This window comes from Aplidium turbinatum, chromosome 11 (assembly GCF_918807975.1).
Source record: "Aplidium turbinatum chromosome 11, kaAplTurb1.1, whole genome shotgun sequence".
NCBI classification, from domain to species: Eukaryota; Metazoa; Chordata; class Ascidiacea; order Aplousobranchia; family Polyclinidae; genus Aplidium; species Aplidium turbinatum.
The window spans coordinates 18,800,664-18,824,563 of NC_137482.1; the positions used below are offsets into that span (position 1 = coordinate 18,800,664).

The 23,900-nt window shown below is 38.6% G+C and overlaps 2 protein-coding genes across 2 annotated transcripts; one reads left to right on the forward strand and one right to left on the reverse strand.

Annotated features, from left to right (window-relative positions):
- Positions 1-1,887: 1,887 nt before the first annotated feature.
- On the forward strand, positions 1,888-8,882 carry LOC145780089 (U11/U12 small nuclear ribonucleoprotein 48 kDa protein-like). Its single transcript, XM_082591802.1, has 7 exons — positions 1,888-1,987; positions 4,929-5,088; positions 5,414-5,529; positions 6,155-6,343; positions 6,962-7,074; positions 7,420-7,484; positions 8,275-8,882. Exons 2-7 carry the CDS (start codon positions 4,937-4,939, stop codon positions 8,576-8,578), a joined length of 939 nt encoding a protein of 312 aa, XP_082447928.1. The 5' UTR covers positions 1,888-1,987; positions 4,929-4,936; the 3' UTR covers positions 8,579-8,882.
- A 123-nt stretch (positions 8,883-9,005) lies between these two features.
- LOC145780088 (putative methyltransferase-like protein 24) lies at positions 9,006-19,781 on the reverse strand. Its single transcript, XM_082591800.1, has 9 exons — positions 19,666-19,781; positions 18,273-18,363; positions 17,352-17,431; positions 13,572-13,759; positions 12,030-12,169; positions 10,878-10,952; positions 10,267-10,383; positions 9,598-9,688; positions 9,006-9,359 (listed from the first exon to the last, which is right to left on the reverse strand). Exons 1-9 carry the CDS (start codon positions 19,736-19,738, stop codon positions 9,006-9,008), a joined length of 1,209 nt encoding a protein of 402 aa, XP_082447926.1. The 5' UTR covers positions 19,739-19,781.
- Between the last annotated feature and the right edge of the window lie 4,119 nt (positions 19,782-23,900).

The following is a 23,900-nucleotide window of genomic DNA, read 5'->3' on the forward strand; positions in this document are numbered from 1 at the left end:
TGGATCTTACAGCAGCCTATGACACTGTGTGGCACCGCGGTCTTACTATGAAACTATTACAACTCATTCCTGACCGACACATGGTTAAGTTTCTGGTAGAGACCATCTCGAACCGTACCTTCATACTGCATACCAACGAGGGAAAACCCAGCAGACCACGCCGCCTGAAAAATGGCGTCCCCCAATGGTCAACACTATCGCCACTCCTATTTAATATCTATATAAGTGACCTCCCATGCACTACATCGCAACAGTATGGCTATGCGGATGATCTAGCTCTTCTACACGCTCACAGGAACTGGCACGAGGTGGAAAGAAAACTTGAAATTGACCTGAAACTGGTGGCTGACTATTTGGACAAATGGAGGCTCAAACTGAATGCGTCGAAAACAACAATCTCCGCTTTCCATCTAAATAATCGGGAATCCCAGCGTCAACTGTCTGTCTCGCTAAAAGGAAATCCTTTACCATATACTCCAAACCCAACTTACCTTGGAGTAAAACTTGACCGACAGTTGACCTACAGACCCCACATCGAGTCACTCCGTGCCAAAGTTACCTCGAGAAATAACCTCTTGAGAAGCCTTGCAGGAACAGGATGGGGAGCCCGAGCATCAACCTTGCGTACAAGTGCACTAGCCTTGGTCTACAGCTCAGCCGAATATGCCACAGCTGTGTGGAACCGTAGCAGACACACAAAAAAGATGGATGTATGCATTAACGACACCTTGCGCATCATCACTGGCTGTCTCCGCCCCACACCTACTGCTTATCTGCCAACTTTGGCTGGCATTGCTCCTGCTCATGTCCGTAGGGAAGAAGCCTCTCACAAACTGGCTTTGCATGCAAGACTCGATCCTCAACACCTTCTCCACAGTCACTCCCAAAGATATGGACCAGTCAGACCCCAACGCCTGTCATCAAGGCGCCCATTCCATCGATATGCTACACAGCTTGTGGATAAGAACTTCAGCTGCATGGAGACATGGGCCCAGGAATGGAACGAGCTGCCACATATCCCTCCCCAGTTTTCAGTTATACCAGCACTCTCCATCCCTCCTGGAGCAGACCTCTCAAAAAGGCATGGGTCACATTGAACAAGATCAGATGTGACGTTGGCTGCACTGGAGCTAATCTATTTAGGTGGGGGTTGCATAATACGCCGATATGTGTCTGCGGAGCGGTAGAACAAACAATGCAACACATACTCCACGAATGCCCCATCTTACGGCCCCCAAGTGGAATCATTGGTATTCGAAAACTGGACCCAACTACCGTATCATGGCTGCACGATGAGGCATTGCCAATCTAAGCTACTACAAGTCAAACGAGAGAAGAGAAGAAGTGCCATGGTTGGATACAATGCGCCATTGTTTTCGATTCTGAGCTGCTAGCACTGCACTCTTATAATTTAACTTTGTCCATTTAGAACTGTTTGTTGTCCAAATCATTCTTGGTCTGCATTTGTTTTTTTTCACCTTTTTATTTATCTTCCCATCTATTAATGATCTTAGTAACGATTTTTTCCTGATTGTGTGTCCGAAATACTTCAATTTTCTTTTTTTGACTACTTGTAAGAGAATTTTTTGACTCAGTAAGTGGCGGTAAATGCACACTGAACAAAGGTAAACACTTTAACATGGTCAAAGATTTAACAAACAAAAGTATAAACGAGAAGAAAAAAACTAGTGTGGTTTAAGAAATAAAAAAACAAAAAGCACCAATTTCTTAAATCTCATTTTTCCTATTTATATTCTCGTTTTCGTAAACCACACTCTTTTTTTCCTCTCCGCTTTTATTTATTTTTGTTAAATCTATAACCATGTTAAACTTCGGGCAGCAAAAGACATCTGGCAGCACTCATCCAATTCCAAACCAAAAGTTTCCAAAACCAAACAAATAAGAATGTAACAAGTTTGAAGTTTCTCGTCATCATCAGTTTCCATCTCAAATTGCTCAGAAAAGTTTCTTACTTTTCCTTTCATTGGTAAGAAATCGAAATGATTTGTTATTTATGTTAACAATATGTCGAGATCTATTAAAATAAAGTTTGAGATTGCATTGTCCGGCTGCAACCTAATTCGTACCTTGAAAAGATCGAGAGAAAAAATTAAAAAAGCTGAAGTCGCTGATCGCAGTTCCGCAAACATTTTAAAATTTTCCGCAAACAAACAAAAACTCTTAGGATCATTTAAAGAAATTTTAAAATGTTTACGGAAACTCCGATCAACCCTAACCCTTTTAAAATGTTTGCGGAAACTCCGATCAACCCTAATCCTTTTAAAATGTTTGCGGAAACTGCGATCAGCAACTTCGGCAAACTCTTAGGATCATTACCAGAAATTTTAAAATGTTTGTGGAAACTGCGGAAAAACAGAAACTGCAATCAGTGACTTCGGCTTTGTTCTATTTTTTCTCTTGATCTTTTCAGTTTGTTTGTTTACGGAAACACCCTAGCCCTAAACCTTAACCCTTTTAAATGTTTGCGGAAACTCCGATCAACCTTAACCCTTTTAAAATGTTTGCGAAAACTGCGATCAGCGACTTTGGCAAACTTTTAGCATCATTACCGGAAATTGTAAAATGTTTGCATTTCCGGAAATTTTAAAATGTTTGCGGAATCTGCGGAAAAACGGAAACTGCGATCAGCAATATTCTATTTTTTTCTCTCAATCTTTTCAGTTTGCGGATACCGATACTCAGATACCCAAACCCTTTTAAAATGTTTGCGGAAACTGCGATCAGCGACTACCCTTTTTTTTAATTTTTTCTTTTGATCTTTTCAAGGTACAAACTGACGGTATGAATTGTTCATTGTACGAATTAGGTTGCACCCGCATTGTCCTGCGTTAAAACATGTAATTCTATTCTATCCAGGTAAAATCTAGTAGGCTACTCAATCTTGCGTTTTATCGAGGCTTTCTGGTGTGCTGTCTTGGTGTTGGTATGGCACCAAAAATAAACTCTTAGACTTCTTTCTATCCTATTTGAGTACTTGTGTCTAAATGTCTTCTTCTGTGTATATGAATTTACGGAGCTGGTATACAAGTCCCCCCTCCCACTGGTAACTCATGATAAAGACAGGACTCGACCAAACATATAAGGTGAAACTACATTACCTTTTCTTTACTGTTCACACACTTCAATCCACATGTTTTGGTCAATTTCTCTTTGTCATGAGTTACCGTACCAAGGGGGGGGGGGGGGGGGGGGACTTGCATACTAGCTCCGAATTTACTTGTTTGCATAACGGAAACTGTAAATGCATTGTTAAGTCCATGTGACTGATTAAAAAAAGTGCCATTAAAAATCCTATTATTTAAGCTTTAATTAGGCTTAAGCAATTAATCATTCTTAGACTCTTGAAATTATATGTAAACATTTTACACTAGAATTCATGAGGCTTTGCTCGTCATCGAATTCTGTGATTGTAGGCTTGGCAAGCAATTGTTTGCCATAGGTACTTTGTATATTTTCAGCGTCTTTATGTAACTCGTGATGTGTAAACTCATGATGTGTTTTTCTCTTGTAATTATAGCAGTAGCACCATATAATGCACTAATTATCTTCTTTGCCATCTTAGTTCATTTGTATTTTTTTGTATTTCTTATGTCAGTGATGTATGAATTAGTTGTTCAGATGCTGGACAAGGCCTAACATGCTGTATAGCAGAAAATGTTAATTATTTCTAGTTTATTTTTACATATTCGATTCTTAAATGTGTCATGGCTTGGTATTATCGTTATATGATTCAGCAAAGTTACCATACCTCTTTAACAAAGTTGTATGGTATATATAGTTTTGTTTTTGGCATTACCTTATTCTTTTGTAATATTTTCTGGTAGAGCAATCATTCTGACAAAGCTCATGTTTGTAGGTTTTATTTTTATCTGAATTAAATAAATCATGTCACTGCCAAGTGGTTTAGTCATGTTTTATTTTGTTACATCTGTTTAGTCGCCCATGCAGTAAGTATATATCATATATAATTTATTTGCAACTTAGAATACATTGAGTGTTGTAGCTACCTTGGTGACAGGCCATCACCTTGGAAGATCCAGGTTTATTGTGGAATGTATATATACAATTATTTATCCCAAAACTAAAGTCTGATGCAGTAGGCTGAGTTTTTTTCAGCAGCATGATTGTTTAACTTCACAAAAGTAAATACAAATTACCTGCTTTAGCCTGATGCTGCAGGTTTGCTGTGGTACAGTAGAATTCGCCTATAGTGACATCTGAAGGGACTGCAGAAAAAGTGTCACTATAAGCGAAGTGTCACTATAGACGAATGATGACGTTGTTGATAACGTCACTTGTGCAGTATCTGCGCATGCGCATCCCATGTTGGTTTAATTCAAACCCAGTCAGCAAATCAATCCTTTATGGTTCAACCTCTGCATACGTTAAATCAATTGAAAAAGATGGATTTGCTGGCTGGGAACTGGCGAATGTTGATACACCGTAAAGTGTCCTTATACGGAAATTTTTGAGCCCAAGGAACAGAAATGTGTCACTGTAAGCAAAGTGTTCTTATACACAAAGTCACTATAGGCGAAGTCATTTCTATGCAAAACATATGGTTTGCAAACGGGACTTTGTAACAGGTGTCACTATAGGCGAAGTGTCACTATAGCCAAAGTCACTATAGGCGAATTCTACTGTAGTAGCGGCACACACTAGATTTCGGATCACAGTTCCCTAGTTATGTGCTACGTTGATTGTTGAACCTTACAAAACAACAACACACTGACTCCAACACCAATTGCCATAGATGGCACATGACCAGGGAACTGTGTTCCAAAACCTAGTGCAAACCGCTACTACCACAGCGAACTTGCAACATCAGGCTAAAACAGGGAATTTATAAAGCTTGCACATAACCCTTACTGCCTATGCAATTACAGAAGTCTGTTGTGTATATGCAGGTATTGAAATGAATCAATATCAAATTGAATTGCAAGAGTTTCTTAGCAGTGCCAAAAGTACTCTCAAGAAGATTGAAGATTCACTTGGCTGGAACAAAACTGATGATGAACCATTTGTTCAGTGTCCAATTGACAAAGACCACCAAGTACCAACCAAAAGGTTAGTAAATGGGTATCCAACAGCTTTAGCTGTGTATATATACTGTACGTACATTAAGCCCTCTTCCATGTTGTCTAAAAAGATGTAATTTTAAAACTTGATGAATAATTTCAATGTGGGACTTAAGCTATAGGATTCAAGTTAACTACCTCTTACATCAAGTTAAGTTGATTTGCAAGTTGTTTACGGTCACAGATTTAGTTGTTTTTCTATGATGGCAACATTTGATTGTGCCAGTAAGTACTAAGTAGTAATTGTTTGATGAAAGATGACGCTCTTAAAAACAATGGCTTATTGCTCACTGTGACAGCACCATGTATTATAGTATTGAAAAACACACAAGACGATGCAAATGGAGAAAGGCTGGTTACACTCAAGCTGAAATAGATGAAATTATTGAAGAAGAAGATTGCAACTTCTCTGGCCCATGTGTATCCACTGGTAAATATACAACTTTATTTCCAATACAGATGTGCAATTTAAAGAATGAATTTTTATCCATCAGAATTTTATGAGAATTTGTGCATACTGTTACTGCATATCAAGTTTTAACAGTCTTAGTATATATTGTAGTGTGCGAAAGCCAGATGTTTAATTCTTGTGATGTTTCGGCCTTAGGTACTTCAGAAATTATCGCCGCATTACACTTTGTCTTCGTTGTTGATAGGTCAATGTAGTTTTGTCGATTGCCTTGTTGTTTTTTCATATTTGTTTATTTGTTGTTTTTAGTTGCAGTGAATTTGGTATATAATAACTTACGTAGAGTTTAGTTTTGTTATCTGAATATTTTCTGTTAGCATTTTTTGCGGCTTGTTTTCGATTTCCAAGGTAACACAATTTCACGTTCAGTCGTTCAGTGAATCCTACGCATGTGAAGGTGCACAACTATAATATAAAATCATGTCACTTTGCAAACCCAACTTTTTTTGTTCCAATGATTTTAATAGTGTTGTGGTATGCTTTCGAAAGATATACTTGAGTTTACATCGTTTTCTGTATAAATTACCAGTGAGTAATATTTTTTGATGTGAAAAACTTTTAACCAAGTTGTGAACATATCTTCCAGATGATATTGTTGCTAAAGTTGCTCCTGGAGTTCCACCTTTGAGAACTCACGAGCACTTTGTCTGCACTTTGACACATGCCGAAAGATTGCAAGTGTATGATCAAATTATTGAGCGGTTGCATATGAATAAACAGAAGAAAGAAAAACCAGAGATATTTGTGGACCTTTATGCGAAAGATAACAATGCAGGTTATTTGTCAATGTGATTTTAAATCTTTTTTATAAGTAAAATGAAAGTAACACAGAGCTTTAACTGGTTGTGTGGTGAAAGAAAATCTATATTACAATAGTAGCATACATTGATCATGGATACATTAGAACAAAAACTTGTGTCTCCTTTTGTCGCTCATTCAACGGGTAAATTGTCCAGTCTGATGTCGAGTTGGCTCACAGCTTGATAAATAAAAATTTAATTTTTTAATTTAAAGTAAAAAAATGAATCGTTTTTACAGAGTTTTGATGGAAACACTGGACCATAAGAATGAAATTTCATCTAGAACTTCTTTTCCATGACGACGTTGAAATGGCAGTGTAAACGAATATGATACTGAAAGGTGATATTATTCGTTTTCAATGTCATTTTGACGTCACAAAATACTTGACTCGAGCTTTCCAGTGTTAGTTTAAGACCGAAGTAGCGGTAGCGCAGTATTTTCATCGACTGGTAGCAGTGGCACCGCTGTTTTGGCATATTGTAGCGGTAGCGATAACGCGCTACTTTCAAAGTAGAAAGTCCCCACCTCTGCAAGAAGCTGTAGAAACTCGAATCACAGTTGCGTTTGCTATAATTATTTGAGTTATTTACAGCGTTCTCGACCAAGAGCAACTTGGAAGCTATCAAGGAACAGCGAGATCACAAGAGGAGGAGGCAAACATACCGGGCCAAGAATGTCCATGTAACAAAAAGAAGCCAAACGGAAGTAAGCTACGTCTGACTTGTGAAGACATTTTCTCCCCAGACAACAATTCAGTCGTTTCTTACATTGATTCAACGTCTGTAGACACTAAATCAATATAAAAAACGATTGATTTGCTGTCTGGGGATCTCTTGCGTGCGTAGTGGTTTAGGTTAGTTTTGATGGCATGAATAAGAAACCGAACAGCGTATGTGTGTGAAACACTTGCGTGTGTCGGTTCAACGTAAAGCAATGTATCTTTAAGGGATGGATAGGTACTTTCAATACTGCTTACTCAAATACTGAGGTATTGCAAATGCCATGGTGTAGTGCTTAATTTCTAAAAGTGTTTTGAACATTGCTTGTCAGATTATTCGCGGTGTCCTGGCAGTACATATGGAACAACTTCGTAAAGTTTGGAATCCTGACATGAGGTACGTTCAACCCTGGTTGAATTTCTTTAGTGATTATCTAATTGAGTAAACTGCTCGGCAAGCGATCCACAGTCCACACTGTGAAATTAAACTTAACGCAATGTTTTCTATTAATAAGTTTATGATTAAACGAAGCATTACTTTTTGTATTAACTTTTTCTTCCACTGCATAACCCAGGCTGGTGTTGTAAGTCTAGTGTGTACTAAATTAAGTTTGGACTAGGAACGCACCGGGACATACATGCACAGGTTGTCAACGTACATTCGTACAAGCATGCAAAAGTAACTGGAGGTTGACCTACTGCGCATGTTAACAATTGGAGCCGCTAGTTTTAGTAGTTTGTAAATATAATAATGTAACGTTTGTTTATATTTTAGACCACTGTCACCATGCCAATCTTGAATTACTTTTTGTACTTGTACCGGAAAGCCAGAGAGAATCTGGCAACACTTGTAGCCTTAAAAGTTTTACCATATTAAAATGAAACAGAGTTTGAGATTCGGTGATCCCATTTCGGCATGTTTAATTTCTCGTAGCTATCATAAGAGATATACAGTACATTTAGTTTGCAATTAAAATTACATCAACCTCCAAGTCATTTTTAATGCAAATTTGCACGTTAGCAAAGCTTGTGTGCATGGAATGTATGAAGTAGAGTTTTTATTGTTTCCAGTCCTTAAAGTAACAACAATTTTTAGAAATCACTGTACTGATGCGTTTGAGATAGGATTTGTGTTAAACAGAATTGCGTCATTGTATGTATTGGTCTCAACGCATATGTTATTTCAGATCCCCATCTCCGTCACATGACGAGGCACCACGAACACATGACAGAAGTCCTCAACGTCCAAGAAAGCGCAGGCGGAGTCCATCTCGAGAGAGACGTTACGATGATGTTTTTGATCGTCGTCCCAGGGATAGGAGTCACCGTAGGAAACTATCACGTGAAAATGTATCACGTGAAAGAGAATCGCATAAACATTCACGACGTGATCATGAAAGCAAAGAGCACAAAAAGAAGAAAAGAACGCGTGAAGGCAGGTCTCATTCAAAGCATAAAAAGCACAAATCAGATCGAAAGAATAAGAAGTGATTGCCCGGTTGCGAATGAAAGCCTTTGATCGTTTGATAGCTTCCAAGCCAGTAATAGTGTATTTTGATCAGTGCTACTGCTGTAAAGGACTGATGTGCTGACTTAGGCATTCCACCATTCGGCTGATATGACTAACCGACGCTCATGTCAGTTCGACACGCGTAGCTGTGAAGAACAGACGAACGACAACAATGTGGACAAGAAAATGCCTTTTTGTTCGTCTAATCCAAATCTGCGTACATGGGTCATACGCCTGGATACGAGAAAGAGGTACTAAGGGAAATAAACTTACAAAGCTATAAATACTAGTATAATACATTCCAAGGACTTGACTCTGTATCTTACTAATGTGCTTAGTAGAACAATGTCATGCTGCAATATCTTTTCGACTTCATTTTGCGTTGGAGGCAATGTGGTCTTTGATTTGTCACGAACATGGTCTTGGGTTCAAATTGACCCAGAGCATGACTGGTACTACCGCACTTTTTTCGGTTAATGTTTTTACAAACTTCTCCGCCGAATCAGCATTTGTGCGCGGAGGAATATTTACGTTCACAAGTTTAAAGCCTGCTGCTTGAAGGCTCTTGAAAAGGCTGTAACTTTCCCGAACGAGTTGAACCAAGTAGTCACTGCCGTCCAGAAAAGGCCCAAAATAATGATTTTCAAAAGTGATCTGCCTCACACATTTATACGTCCCTTCATCCAGCAGGTTTTTGAGCACAGAGGATTCATAAGATAGTCTTGGTCCTTCTGCGTCAATGCGAAATATATCAAGGATTCTCTGAAACGTAACAACAAATATAACCAACTTTCCCATTTACTTGATTTGAATACGTAACCACGCAGCAATGAGTATGATAAACTTCAAGCTTAACTTTGCAACGAACGCCATGGATTTTCTGTTGGTAAGATCAAACACATGGTGTTAATTGCTTAGATAAGCTTTTCCATGAACGGTTAGGTTATCCACGCTACACACATTTGGTATACACACGGTCTACTCTTGAGACATTCTGTACCTTTTTGTGTCCAAGTTGCTTCATCACTGAAGACAGCGTGTGCATTTTGACAGATCTGAACCTTCCCAGCTCCTTTTCTCCGTACTTTTTCCTTTTTTTAAACAGTGGTTAATTTTATTTGCTGTATGGAGTTGGGGAAGTGGTGAACTCTTCTTGCGATATGTGAAGTTACTACACATTATTGAAAAAGTAGTTCACTCCGGAGCTCGGGCCACTGTCTCACCTTTGTTGACTATGATCATAGTTGTAGGAGAGTAAACATTTTGGGGAGGCGAACAAAGTTTGCCTAGGTTTTGTCTTAGCAAATATACTTTCAAAAACGCAACATTACTTAGTCTCAGCATGAAGAGCGACCGCCCCCCATCTCCTATGACTATGATCATTAGTCAGATGTGTCACGCGGTTCCATAGCGCATACACCAATTCTTCGAACCCGCTCAATAATATACACGCCAACACTAACAGCTGTATCATGACCGTCTGACCAGACCAACTTCTACTTTTTCAAACCAAAGGAAGAAACTTTTCTGCGGTGTGTTATATTTTCTTTTTTATTTGTCACTTGTTATTTTTCAAAAACACTTCACATTATTGCTTTTATATTTTTGAAAGCAAACCTCTCATTTGATATTCTAAGAATATCTAAATTCTTGTCCTTTCACGACCCACCTGAACAAGTAATCTCGTTTTCCACGCAACGTCACATCCTCTGAGTTCCGGTTGCCTATCGCCACCTTGTGGAAGATGAGATTCTTGTTTCGCTCGTGGTATTTTGCGTCATACATGCTGACGGGATTTATATGATATTAAACACAGTAATAAAAACTTGGTCATTGTTTTTGTTTTCAACGCTTAAGTATTATGCTGATGTCACTCATTAGGAAACGCTTGGGGCTCGAATCGAAAGGTCTAGCGTTCCATACTCTGACCAGTTTCGTTGGGCATGGCCTTTTGCAAAGGTTTACGCTGATCACTGAACTATCCCGCACAGAAAATTAACCATTTTTTACATTGATTCAACGTCTGCAAACGTTGAATTATTGTGAAAAAGGGGTTGATTCGCTGTCTGTGCGGTTAGTCCAACGCGCAGGCAACTCTTGTTTCGCACCACGATGGGGAAACATGTCCAGAACAAGAAGCCATGGACAAGGTACGGTGGCTTAATGAAGACCAACTACGATCGAGTTTGGTTTCTACGCGTTCCGCAAGCGTGAAAGTGTGAGCAATAGAATAGCGTGTAGTTAACCACGACACCACACACTCTTTGATGAGTCACTTACTTGGCATCGAAACCGTGAACCTCGCACTGATACATCATCGACATTGTGTCGTCAAATCCCCAATCGTTGTCAATTCTAATCAAAAACAATTTAGACTAAAGAACAGTGTTACCAGATCGGGAATTTTTTCTCCAATGTGAGAAAAGTTCGTCTAAAAATGTTAAATCAATGTAAAAATTGCTTTGATTTGATTTACTTTCACCCTTTGATTTACTGTCATTTGCAATATTGTATTTCAAGCTGGGGAAAGGCCTGTGACAGTGCACTGGATCCTTTAATAAAATTACAAAAAAAGGTTATAAGAATAATTACGAAACAAAATTACTATGCTCACACTAATTTTTTATTTTTCATAATGAACATCTTGAAACTAAAAGACATACATAACATTGAAATAAAAAAACATATGTACAAAGTTCATATGAATGAGTATCCGTCTACGTATTGTGATTTATTTACAAATGCTTCATCTATTCATCAGCATAACACAAGATATCAAACAAACAACAACTATTTTATAAATAGATCAAACACAGAATTTGGCAAGAAGTCCATGCAGGTATTGGGACCAATGCTCTGGTCAGAGGTTCCAAGTAGGCTAAAAGACTTATCATTTCATTGTTTCAAAAAAGAAATCAAAACGTTAATTTTACAAAGCTACAGTGCATCGTAAGTGATATGTTATGGAAACCAACTTGTCAGTTTCTTCGGAAACTTGATTATTTTCTGCTTGCTTCATGGAATTTTGTGTTTTGGCCTACGTTATCATCAATATGTTTTTTTTTGTGCGTATGCTGTTGTTGAAGCGCGGGAACGTTTCAATTATTATTTTTTCTCTTGTAAGCTTATTTTAAATTGCAAAATTGTAATTTCCGTAGGGTGGCAATTGACTAGTAGACCGTATGGTCGTCTCGTTGTCTCCCTGACGGTATGGGAACTTGTGTAACTTTTGTACTGTGTATATTGCATATTTCAAACATGTACCTATGTTCCTGTTACTGACAAATAAAACATTGATTGATTGATTGAAAAAAGGACTGGTTTCTGACTGGGTTAGCATTCTCCAACTGGTGGTGGTAAACACACCACAAGGCTCCTCATTTTGCCTGCGTTGCAAGTTTGCAGCCTACTTTAGTTACAGTACCATCTCACCCGTATGAATACACCAAGCACTCTGATCTGTTCTTAGGGGGTTTCCAAACCTTCGGATCTACGCAAATAGGGAAAGTCCGATCTTTGAACGAGTCGTGGATTTTGCGTCCTCCAATGTACAAGACGTCGGTGCAAGTTTTCTAAGAAAGCAAAAATACTTTCAACATGGTAAAATACGACGTTACAAATACATACAACAGCGCAACCAGTGAGGGCCAAAACTCTCCTTAAAACGTGAAGGATGTCAGTTCAGTAGGCTACATATGATGAATTGTCCTGCCGTCGGTAAAATTTAACGTGTGTCTTACTCTTACTGTGTCACTGTAGGTTATTATCACTTCACTTTTCTAAACGCATCAGATGCGTTTCACGCGTTGATACCCTTAATACTGTTATACACTACTGTCGACCACCATAGAAATTGTAGGCTATTTTTTTTGTATAAATTATTTCTAATCGGCCACCCCCACTAGTGGGGAACAAACCGACGATGGATTATGATGATGATGATTTCTGCTCACACGTTTTCTTTCAACTCTTACGCTTTTAAGTTTTTTAAAAGTGATACAACCTTGCTACATCGTTTAGCTTAATTTTTTATTGCAATCTTTTGTGTCTTAACATTTTAATTTTAGCCTATTGCTTCTTTTGTCTAATTGGCCCGTCTTATATTCGCTGTGATGGTCAAGTCATTATCATCATGTAGCCTAAGAAATAAAGTTGATCTGAGTTGCTCAAAAATACAAACATCGATGGAGATATGAGCACTGTTGCCACTCTCTTGTCATGGAAAAGTACTAGATTTGACTGAAAAAAACACTAGATTCACAAAAAAACACTAGTATCATAAATACACGATCATTTACATGCATAATGTACAAAAATGACAGCCAATGGCGTTAGTGAGTGTTAAAAGTCCTTAAAATTTCAAAGTAGAACTGAATTTCCTTGAAAGTGAGAGCCCTGAAGTCATAGTCGTAGGAGAGTAAAACATTTTGGGGGGGCGAACAAAATTTTCTCAAATTTTCCCCAAATTTGGTTTTTGCAAATATATTGTCAAAAACGCAATATTACTCACAATCATCTCTGAGGCAGCGTAGTCTAAGAACTCCACAGTCCACACTCATCAAATGTAAGCCGACGAAATGCAAGCCCTATGGTAGACTACGGTACGCTACCTACGGTATTTTAGTCTACTTTGAACACTTTTCACAGTCATTTGTGTGTATTTTTTAAAGTATTTATGCTAAATATCTCAAATTTGGTCATCACTGGGTGTAACCAGACAAAAAACGTGCTGTCCACTTTGAAAAGTACTACAAACACATTGATGCAGCCAAACAAAAATAGGTGGGGCTACTTTGAACACTGTCCAAACTTATGCACACCAACATAGCGGTAAATCGCTAAAAAAACCACTAGATAGCAAAAAAAAACACTAGAACACTAGATGCAACCCAAAAACACTAGATCTAGTGGAAAAACACTAGGAGTGGCACCACTGGATATGAGTGGCAAAACACAGAAACCATCATTGCTAACCTCCAAGCTCGTGATTAATTCGTACACTCGCTTTAACTCCGCTTGTACTTGTGACGTCACTATCACTCCATCCATGCGAGCGGGTGGTTGTATGACGTATGCCGATCTGTGTTTCGAATTATTGTCTTCAGCTTGCTGAGAGTGATTGGTTCCACGCAATTTCTCATTAATTCCTCCAAATTTTGCATCTGAAAAGTATTATTGTATCACCGCCGAGCAGGGTGTAAGATGGGATGGAAAATGTAAAGGGATGAAAGATTTGGGTGATGGGATGGAAGACAGTTTTCCTTCATTCCATCCTAATTCCATCATGAACTTTCTAACAGGGTTGTGGAGTCGGGCGAAAAATGTACTACTCCGAGTCTCCGACTCCTCGGTTTATAACGGGCCGATTCCGGCTTCAGCGTTGCCAGACTTTAGAAAGTTGCCAGATTTTTCTGAAATTTTGTCCTTTTTCATTTTTTTTTTTAATTAACTTTATTAAATTTGTAATCATAGTTGAAACTGTGAGTTTTACCAAACTGACAAGAACCAAAACTTCTAGTTATTGCTAAAGGTTTGAGCGCAATACAGAGAAAAAAAACAATATTTTGAAAAAATGTGTTGCAGACAAAAATTTTATTGTTTATTGGTTTTTAACAATCTTCAATCAGCAAAGTCAGTTGTATGTCCCATCGAGAGAAATTGACGTTTGCTGACTTGTTGAAGCAGGGGAGTTGGAGTTTCTCAAACTGAAATCATTCCATTTTCAGTTCGCATTGAACCAACGCAACTGTTGCCGTACGGTGCTCGAGAATAAGAAGTCGACAATTTCACAAGAGTTGCAAGTTTGTAGAGGGAACAATTTTTTGAGCTGTAGGCTAATGGAAGATTTTAGATTCCTATGATGTAATGGAAAAAATTTGAAGACACTAAAGCCGCCATGAGACTCAACAAGCATACGGTTGCGGACTTATTTCGACACTAGGCCTACACAAAGTTATTTGTCTTGATTTGGATTTGCTTAGAATTACATTTCCCTGTAAATAATTTATTTTTATTTTAACCGAAAAAATATTAGTTGTTTGGGAAAGCACCAGTATCAAATCTTCACACATTCTACAAACCCAAAAGTGGGCACGCTAAGACTGATAGTAAGGTTTTAAAGGTTGTTTTTTGTTTATATAATTATGCTACTGTGTGGTGTGCTCTTATTACGCCATAGTCTAACACAGTGTTTTCCAAACTTTTTTTTAATAGCGCCCCCCTGGACAACGAACAGAGTATCAAACGCCCCCTTCGACAAAAAAGTAAAACCAAAGTTATTCTCCATTCATCACAACTTAAAGTCCAATTCTAATGAGACGGATGAGGTTGGTGCAATGCTATCAGCCTCTTGCTATCGGGTTTCAGTATGGACAAGAACAATCTTAAGTTTCCCCGTCTGACTATGCCAAGACGGTTTCTTTTGTTATCCAGAAGCGTTGTTACGGCACTGAAAGCACACTCCATCAAGTATGAGCTGGGAAAGGCAATGATAAAAACTTTGACCCGATTCTGCACGTGAGGGTAATTCTCTTTGATTTGGTTCTGTAGCCAGAACGATTAATACGAGATATTGAACTCCGGTTTGAGTGCAAAATCGCTTTGCAATTTTATCAGTTCCTCCTCAAGAATTCCATGTTCGAAAATATCACAGAATGGGTCGATTATCCAGTCATGGATTTCTAACTGGAATACATCCTGGAATCGAACTCCCATGCCTTTGTGGACTTCTTCAAGATGATTGCTGTACGTTTCTACATCAATATCAGATAGCCTATGCCTTTGTCACTGCTTTCAAGTTGATACAAGCTTGAGAATTGAAAAAATTCTCGTTTAGCTAAATTTCGCTGATACAATACGAGCTTATTTCGTTACCCTGAAGGGATAATTTTAATTCATTAAATTTGGAAAATATGTCTGACAAGTAAGCAATATCATTTCTCACAACCAGGACGTCATTCGCAAGGCCAGGGTCACAACTCACAACTATTTAGAAATTCCACGATAGTTTCAAACAGGTAATAAAACCGTGCAAGGCAATTTCTCTGGGAAAGCCATCGTACTTTGGTGTGGAGTAGTAAGCGCTCAAAAGCTTCATCGTTCTCATTACACAATCGTTTGAATAAGCGTGTAGCCTATTCAGAGCGTGTGCTTTAATTTTATTCGCTGCTTTGATGACAGTCTTCAAAGATAAATTAAAACGAACGCTAGATCAAAATACTCTCGGACTGTAAGATCAGATTTGCGTAATCGCAGTGCTTCAAATTGTCGTCATGCGTTAGGTTACGACCTCAACTAACTTGTAAGGCACTGCGAAGCGACGTTGCCAACATAATTGCCACAATATCTGCCACAGAGCTCTTATAGTCACCGTCTTCTTTGGTATTTCTTTGAAGCGAAACATGACAAAAAATGCTTTGCAATCCTCTTCTTGTAACTGCCCCGATTTACTCTCAGCGCCCCCCAATCGCCCACTTTATAGCCAGCGCCCCCTTTATAGTCGCAAACGCCCCCAGTGGGCGCTGGCGCTCACTTTGGGAACCACTGGTCTAACAGCTATAAATAGTAGCATTTTTTAACGTGACATTGACAACAATAGGGGAAGTGTGGGACCTATGGAACACTTTTTTTGAAATGGTCATAACTTTTGTATTTTAACTTCAAACAACCTAAATTTTGGACTATATTATGCTGGTGGGTGGTTTTAACTTATGATTAAGCGAAATAAAAATATGTTGTTTGGTTAGCTTGTTACGAGAAAAAACAAAAAATTTGCAAAATGTTCCATTGGTTCCACCCCTATGGGACCAATCGAACACCCGGTGGGACCTATGGAACGCTATTGCATTAGAGCTAAAAGCACTGCTCATTGTCAAGCAAAATCTAGATTTTTAACAAAGCACCACGGAAAACATTCAACACCAATCGAAAAAAACAAATACACAGAAAAATAACAAAAAATGAAACCCACAAAATAAAGTCACGTGGTAAAGTTGTTAGACTACTAAAAATATTAAAAACCTAAAAACTCTACCCCTCCAAATTTAAACTTTCTTACTGAAGTGCAGGCGTTTCCAAGATATCACCTTTCAAAGTGAATTCCTTATTCCGAAGTTTTCAGTAGAAACACTATGCAACGAACATTATATATTGAACAGTGTTGCCACTAACAAATTTTGGATAATAGGGTTCACATTGAACAGTAACATTTCGGCAACGACTGCATGCAGAGCTTATTTAAAACCACAGTGTCTCTTTCTTAGTTTTTCACCATTTAAATGACAAATCCAGCCAGAATAATGATAGCGCCCCTTACCTATGGAACACCTATGTGAAACAGTGTTCCATAGGTCCCACATAGCCATGATGTTTAGATAACTGGTTGTAAGTTTGAAATGATGCACGTCACTGTGCTGCATTCTTGTCTATATACTGTTTAAATAAATGGTTTCATCGGAGATTCTGCGCTAAGAGTCCTGCTTGCCCTAAACTCCTGAAGAATTCTTACAAAGTTAGACCTCAAAGGTACATTTTCAAGCTCAAAAACATTAAAAAAGCGTTTGGGTCTTTCAAAACAGCCTTTTCCAGAATTTTCGAAGTTGATTTTTGCTTACATGTCAAAACGGTGTTTCCAAATATAAATATTTTTTAAAATCCACTTTTGGTTTGGGAGCAAATCTGGTGTTCCATAGGTCCCTGCGTTCCATAGGTCCCACACTTCCCCTAGGTCTTAAAAATGAAGAACATTAAACCAACCCTTTTGGAGCACTTGAGGTACCGACTCCTTCACTGTCTGTATTTGCTTTCGTTGCTTGACTTTCAGCAGCATGTCTAACCTGCATCAAGAAAAACCTGTTCATATTGGTTTAACAAAAATGACGTCTACACAATATTTAACGGGCATCTGCACATATACCTGTAAAAGTAGTGCCATCATCGGCGTATGAGTGCCATCAAGGTGCTCTTGGAACTTTAACTGTTACAAAAACGTTTCTACATTGAATGGCCAACTTGGGAAACAACTTTAAGCAATTGATTGAACTTTTTTAACTGCGTGAAATATATGTAGCCTAGGTCTATTTAATTTCTTTTGTCAGAATGTAACAGTAATGATGGTGTTTAAAATAGAGTATAGGAACAAGACCAACAAAAGGAAAAAAACGCGAAACCGCAAAAGTTTATAACGTGTAGCCTATACGGCGTAGAGGTCACATTTAGATAAAAATAAATTAAGCACACGTTCCGTTTGCTCAATAGTTATGCGCCCGATTTTATACAAGAAGAAAACCAAGTGGCGCTGGTTCGCTCTTGGGGTGTGCGCTTGAACAATGCATTTCAGGACTGCTCTCCGTTCAGTGCCACCAAGTTTACGCTTCAACAACAAGCGAAAACTCCGCTTTGCCAATCGTTGCGTGCAAAGTATAGTTAGCCTACATACTGTATAACAGTTCTAAACACCAAGGATCGGCTGTGCGGATTTTGTAAGCAGCAGATTAAGTTAACCGTCTGACTACTTAATGGAGATTCAGTTTATGCAAAGTACATCTTTGATTAGTGGGCTAATTGAAAATTTTAATCAGTGGATTACGATTGCTGCATAAGGAAAAAAAGTTAGCTCGCAAATAAGTAGGCCTACCTTAATCGGTGAACAATCCAATTTGAGTTAGCATAACTTACTTGTTAGATAAATCTTCGACTTGATGGCGATAATCATCATTATAATCCTTTGTCTGCTGATGGTGCATCTGTTTATGAATTTTTCGAAAATCTGCAGAGAATGAATATTTCAAACAGAAGGTAGCCTACTTTCTCAGGCTTCTATCTCACGCTTGATGGCACTCAAATAGGCTAATTCTTCTGAAAAAAAAAATGTTTTCACGCCCTCTTATTTTAATTTTTCTTTATCAATAAAAAGTAACTTTTCCAAAATGCAATTGTTATAACTTTTTAGTGAATGATTAAGCTGACTGTTTTTTGCTTTTGACCAGTTTCTATGATTTGGCTCAACCACATCCAGCGGTGCGGCTCTCAAGACTGGACCTCCTCCGGCCCACTTTGATCAAGATTATTGAATACAAACAGGAGCTGGCCGCTTCCATTCCAGTATTAACAGGTGGGGATTGGCTTTTTCAAGGGCCGGATGGCTCGATAGCTGAATTGGTTAGCGCTTGACTTTGTGAACGAAGAAGCTTCAAGGTCAAGCGGCTCTGGTTTGACTCTCGAGGTGTGCACTTGAGCTTCGGATTCTAAGGACTGCTATCGATTCAGCGGTACCTAATGGATGGAATAATTCCCCTGCAACAAGACTTCAAGAAGCGGAAATAACCGGCCCTGCGTCAAAAGCCTTTACAAATATGCGAAACTACCAGGAATAGCCAACGTATCAACGCTTTGTCATTCCGAGGATAAAGATTCAAAATCAACCAAACAAATTCTACGCGAGGCTTTCTCTGCCGAAGAATCAAAATTCTTACAAATTACTATCATGTTTTATATATTTTATTGTATTATTTATTTGCATCAGACTGGTCGGTCCATACTTGCTACCAAACATTGTATCAAAATTCAAAAACGTATGTCAAGAATTGACTGAATCTATGGTATCGGAAATTAAGACTCCTGATGAAAACATTTTAAATTAATGCCCGAATCACCCATTTACAAGCTGCAGGCTCTTAGCCAAAACCTATCGGTTGATTGTGATGTGGGCTGTAGCTGAAGCTTTACTTATGATGTCGCATCATCGAAAAGCTTCGCATTGCTGAATTGGTCTACTAGCTTTATGTTGTCTACCAGATAAAGTGATAACTGATAATGATTGGCAACTTTACTTGGTTTTACAAGCTAACCTATTGTTCAGTCTTCAAAAGCTTAATGAATTACCCTCACTGCAGCATTCAACACTACTGTATTATTATAAAACAATTATCGTAACCTACTGCTTTCACTAACTATCTAAGTTGCTTTGATGAAAAACGACACTTCAGAACAATGAATAGGCTAAGGCGCTAAGCTACAAAAAATAGGCTAATTCACCTACTGTAGGTTACAAAACCAATTATCAACTTACTGTGTGTGCCAGCAATGAAGAATAAGGCAGTTAAAATGAGTTGTAAAATTTTTCTTTTGTTTCTCCGCCTCATTATAACATAAGCCAAGACGCTTTATTCCTTCATTGGAAATATCATTCTTTTGGATTCTCCTTCTTCAACTACACTAGGCTCCACGGAAAATAAAGTTGCCTGCAATAATGGCCAGCCTACTGTACTTGCTCTGAAGAAAATTAATAGTCTGCAGCGGTTCAAAGCAGCGTGATACGAAAAAGTAGCCTTAGGGTATGCCGTGGTAAATGGACGTTCCGACTTGAACCAGTTATCCTCTTAACATATTTTTTCTCTGTTATGCCACTCAGTGGCGTAAAAACACAAGCATGCCGAAATGTTTTCTTTTCAAGCCGAAACGTTTGGTGCAGCTGAAGAAGTGGTAAGTACGCAGTTTGCAAAAATGGTCTTTTTTGAATTGACAACGTTTATTGGCGATGCAAACAGATTAACTGTGCTCGCTACGGGTAGGTTATTATTGTTGATAGTGTAGCCTAGACTTCAAGCAGACTCTTTGTATTACATGAACTTTTTAAAACAAGAAACCTACCAATTGTGCCATCCCCTTTGCAAGCCTTCCGAAACAATAGATGATGTGAACATATTTAATTTCATACGATACTTATTAATTTTTAAACACTATTTGATGCATCAATCTCGTAAAATTGTGTCCAAGTGAAAAATAACAGTGACATTGCATTGACCTTCCTTATTAGTCTAGTAATAAAAAAGACATCTCTACAGCTACTTGGGTGGACCATAAATGGAATTCTGAATGGAAGTCAAGCACTACCAGACTCTATTCGTTCATTTCCGACGCCGACACACGCCCCATCGGCCTGACACCACAAAGACAGGCATGGGTGCGCCGCAACCGTCTCCGTACGGGCGTCGGGCTTTTCCGCTCAACCATGCACCAATGGGGAATGGCCTCTACCTCTTCCTGTGAATGTGGTGCCGAGGAACAGACCGCAGAGTCTGCGGTCATGGATGATGCGATCTGCGGCGCAGACCACATCATCAATGGCTGTACCATCTTCAAGCCACCTAACGGAGTGGAAGGTCTGCGCGTCAGGGATGATAAAACCAAAGACTGGCTGCTCTCTAATAGTCTTCCAGTGTAGTCCGGGAAAATCGTGAATCTGGAGCAGTAAACGGATAGACCCTCGTCCCCAGAGGCTCACACGACGACGATGACTCCAGTAGTTCTTTACAAGTAGAATTTTATTTCTTACATTTTTTTGTCATTAAACGTTTGGTTTGGTTTTTAGCTTTCTATCTTTATCCTCGGGCTGAGAAAGCCTCCGGTAGGTTATTCTTGGCACTTTTGCATAGGCCTACTTGCAGAAACTTTGAACCACTGACGCTGGCCCGGTCACCACGATTGACAAAGTAAAGTTTCCGATTGTTGAAGTGTTGTTGTCTGTGAAGTATTCCTTTAACTAGGTGCCGCTGAATGGAGAGCAGTCCTTGAAACGCGTTGCTCAAGCACGAATTCAGAGAGTCGAACTAGCGCTGCTTCATCTTGCAGCGTTTTCGTCCACAAAATCGGGCGCTGAACCTGTTAACCAACTGAACTGAGCTATAGAGTCAAACTTTGTAGAAGAGTTTTTTTTTACCTAGGTTATCCAGATGAAAAATTCGACTTGGAGACATCAGGCATTGGGACGTTAATACTTTGAAGACCACTGTTGTAGAGGCTCGAACCGCTTGATTGGTTGGTTGGCTGGAATTCTGGTTTTCGAGGTGGACAGAATGAAGTTTAAATTGTTGAAGTGTAGTTAAGGCCTGGGAATTATTTTATCTACTAGTTGCCGCTGAAAAGAAAGTTGTCTTCTGAATGCTTTGCTCAAATGTACACCCCAGAAGGTTGAATGACAGCGTTGCTAAATCTGCCAGTTTCTTCGTTAGAGCGAAGTTTATCGGTATTCACGTGCGTTACAGGAACTATAACTGAAAACAATGCAGATACGTTCTTGAAGCGTGTATAGTTATTTTATTTTTAGATTGCAGTGTAGCATACGACTTTACAAACTGACCAAAGACAAAATTGCAAACTGCTCATCAATTCATTTCCCAGACAACAAAATCCGTCATTGTTCATTGACTCAAGTCTGCAGACGTTAAGTCAAAGTAAAAATGATGGATTTTGTTGTTGTGTTGATTATAATTAAAATCTATAAAGCAACAGTTATCAACCATTTTGCGTCAGCCAACTTTAAGGCCTCAAAGTTTTAAAAAGCGTCATGAAAACAACGTTGTTTTTGGATTGAATGGTTGGTAGAGAGAGGGCATACAGATTGTTTTTAGAGTGAGAAAGCCTTTCCAAAAAGCTTAATCGTGTTAGGTGAGCTTTGAGCTACTGACGCAAACCCGGTCAATCGAGATTTACATACATAGCCGTAGGAGGGGAGAGCAGGAGGGTTGCTCTCTCTGCTGAAAAAAAAACGTCGCAAATTTGGGGGGAATGTTCGGTTACTTGGGCAAATCAATCTTACCACGATGTTTCGACATCTCACCAGTTAATAAACTTTACATTATTGTTATAATTTATGAGATATATTGATATTTTCTAATGAATGAAAAATGTATTTTTGAAAAATATTGCATGTGATATTGAATTTGGGCAAAATAATAAGTTTCGATTCAACATTTGCAAAAAGTAAGTGGAAAAGAGCACAATTGGCGAGCAGAGGTAAGCTTATTCACTTGCATGTAAGCTATATTTTTTCAGAAGTAGAATTCAAAAGCCTGCTGGGTACTGGTAACCTTATGAGATTTTTTTTAGCATCGCAAACCTATTCAGGTTTTTTGGTATTTTGTCCATGTCTTGCTAATGCAGTTATTTGTAAATATATTTGGGCAAAAATGCCCAGTTATTAACGCAACGATGGTACTGAAAAAGCATTGACTATGATATCCTTGTAATAGTACATCAAATACTAAAAGTACCGGTAGTTTAAATTTGTTCAAAGGTGCAAGTTTGATGCCAGAAAGACTCAATTTGATGGTTTATTGACGGTAATTTGGACACAGACAGCTCTATGAATGTAGATTAAAGCTGAAAATTGAATGAGGCTGTTCACCAGGCATTAAATTAAATGATACGAGATGTTCTACTGGTGCAAATTAAGCTAAACTATCACAAGATGTATACAGTGACAATCTGCTTTTATTCCGACGTTTCGTCAATCAGACACGACTGACTTCTTCAGGGGGCTAGACCAGGTAGTGACTACCTGTCTAGCATGGCAAAACACAGGACATATTGCTGAAAACAACTAAACATGCAAAATGAAAATTCGTTGTTTTCAGCAATATGTCCTGTGTTTTGCCATGCTAGACAGGTAGTCACTACCTGGTCTAGCCCCCTGAAGAAGTCAGTCGTGTCTGATTGACGAAACGTCGGAATAAAAGCAGATTGTCACTGTATACATCTTGTGATAGTTTAGCTTAATTTGCACCAGTAGAACATCTCGTATCATTTAATGTAGATTAAAGTTAAGTTAGCCTTGTTTATCTAAGTTGAACGTTTTGTTGCCTGTGTTTTCGTGCACTGCCAAGTTGATGACTGTGGAGGTATTAGACCAGGGGTCGGGAAATCATGGCTCGATAGCTATATACGGCTCTTCGTGACGGCATCTGGTTCACAAAAAGTTTTATTTTAACTTTTCATTAAAATGTAAAGCTGAAAATACGCTTAGAATGTACCAAATTAAAGGCATTTTTTCAAAAGTCCCCCAAACCCCCTTTTTTTCTCATCTTCAGTAAACACACGGCCCCACTTTTACAACTAATACCCTGCCACTACATTTTTGTTGTATTAAGTGTTAAAGCATCATATGGTTCTTATGGAAATACATTACCAAAAATGTAGCTTTATGGCTTTCTTACCCAAACAGGTTCCCGACCTCTCTATTAGACTATGCACCACATCAGAATGAGTGATGTTGCGTTTTTGAAAGTATATCTGCAAAGACAAAAATTGGGCAAGTTTTGTTTGCCCCCCAAAATGTTTTACTCTCTTAGGGCTATGTTTACAGATTGCAGTTTCTGCGTGTTGTTGAAGTTTTACTGTTGTCTAATACTCTTTTTGTTGTTTGATGATGCTTTAAGTTTTATTGCGTTTTCAAAATATTGGTGAAAGTTGCAAAAGAATGGTTGAGAATCACTGCTTGGCGTTTGCTGCATCGGTAGCCCATAT

Coding starts and splice junctions, on each gene's coding strand:
- LOC145780089 (XM_082591802.1), top strand. CDS start 4,937: ATGAATCAATATCAAATTGAATTGCAAGAGTTTCTTAGCAGTGCCAAA. Junction 6,344..6,961: donor TGCGAAAGATAACAATGCAG/GTTATTTGTCAA, acceptor AGTTATTTACAG/CGTTCTCGACCAAGAGCAAC. Junction 7,075..7,419: donor CAAAAAGAAGCCAAACGGAA/GTAAGCTACGTC, acceptor ATTGCTTGTCAG/ATTATTCGCGGTGTCCTGGC.
- LOC145780088 (XM_082591800.1), bottom strand. CDS start 19,738: ATGAGGCGGAGAAACAAAAGAAAAATTTTACAACTCATTTTAACTGCC. Junction 13,760..17,351: donor ACCTCAAGTGCTCCAAAAGG/GTTGGTTTAATG, acceptor AATACTTTTCAG/ATGCAAAATTTGGAGGAATT. Junction 9,689..10,266: donor AAACGAGATTACTTGTTCAG/GTGGGTCGTGAA, acceptor GTTTAAAAAAAG/GAAAAAGTACGGAGAAAAGG.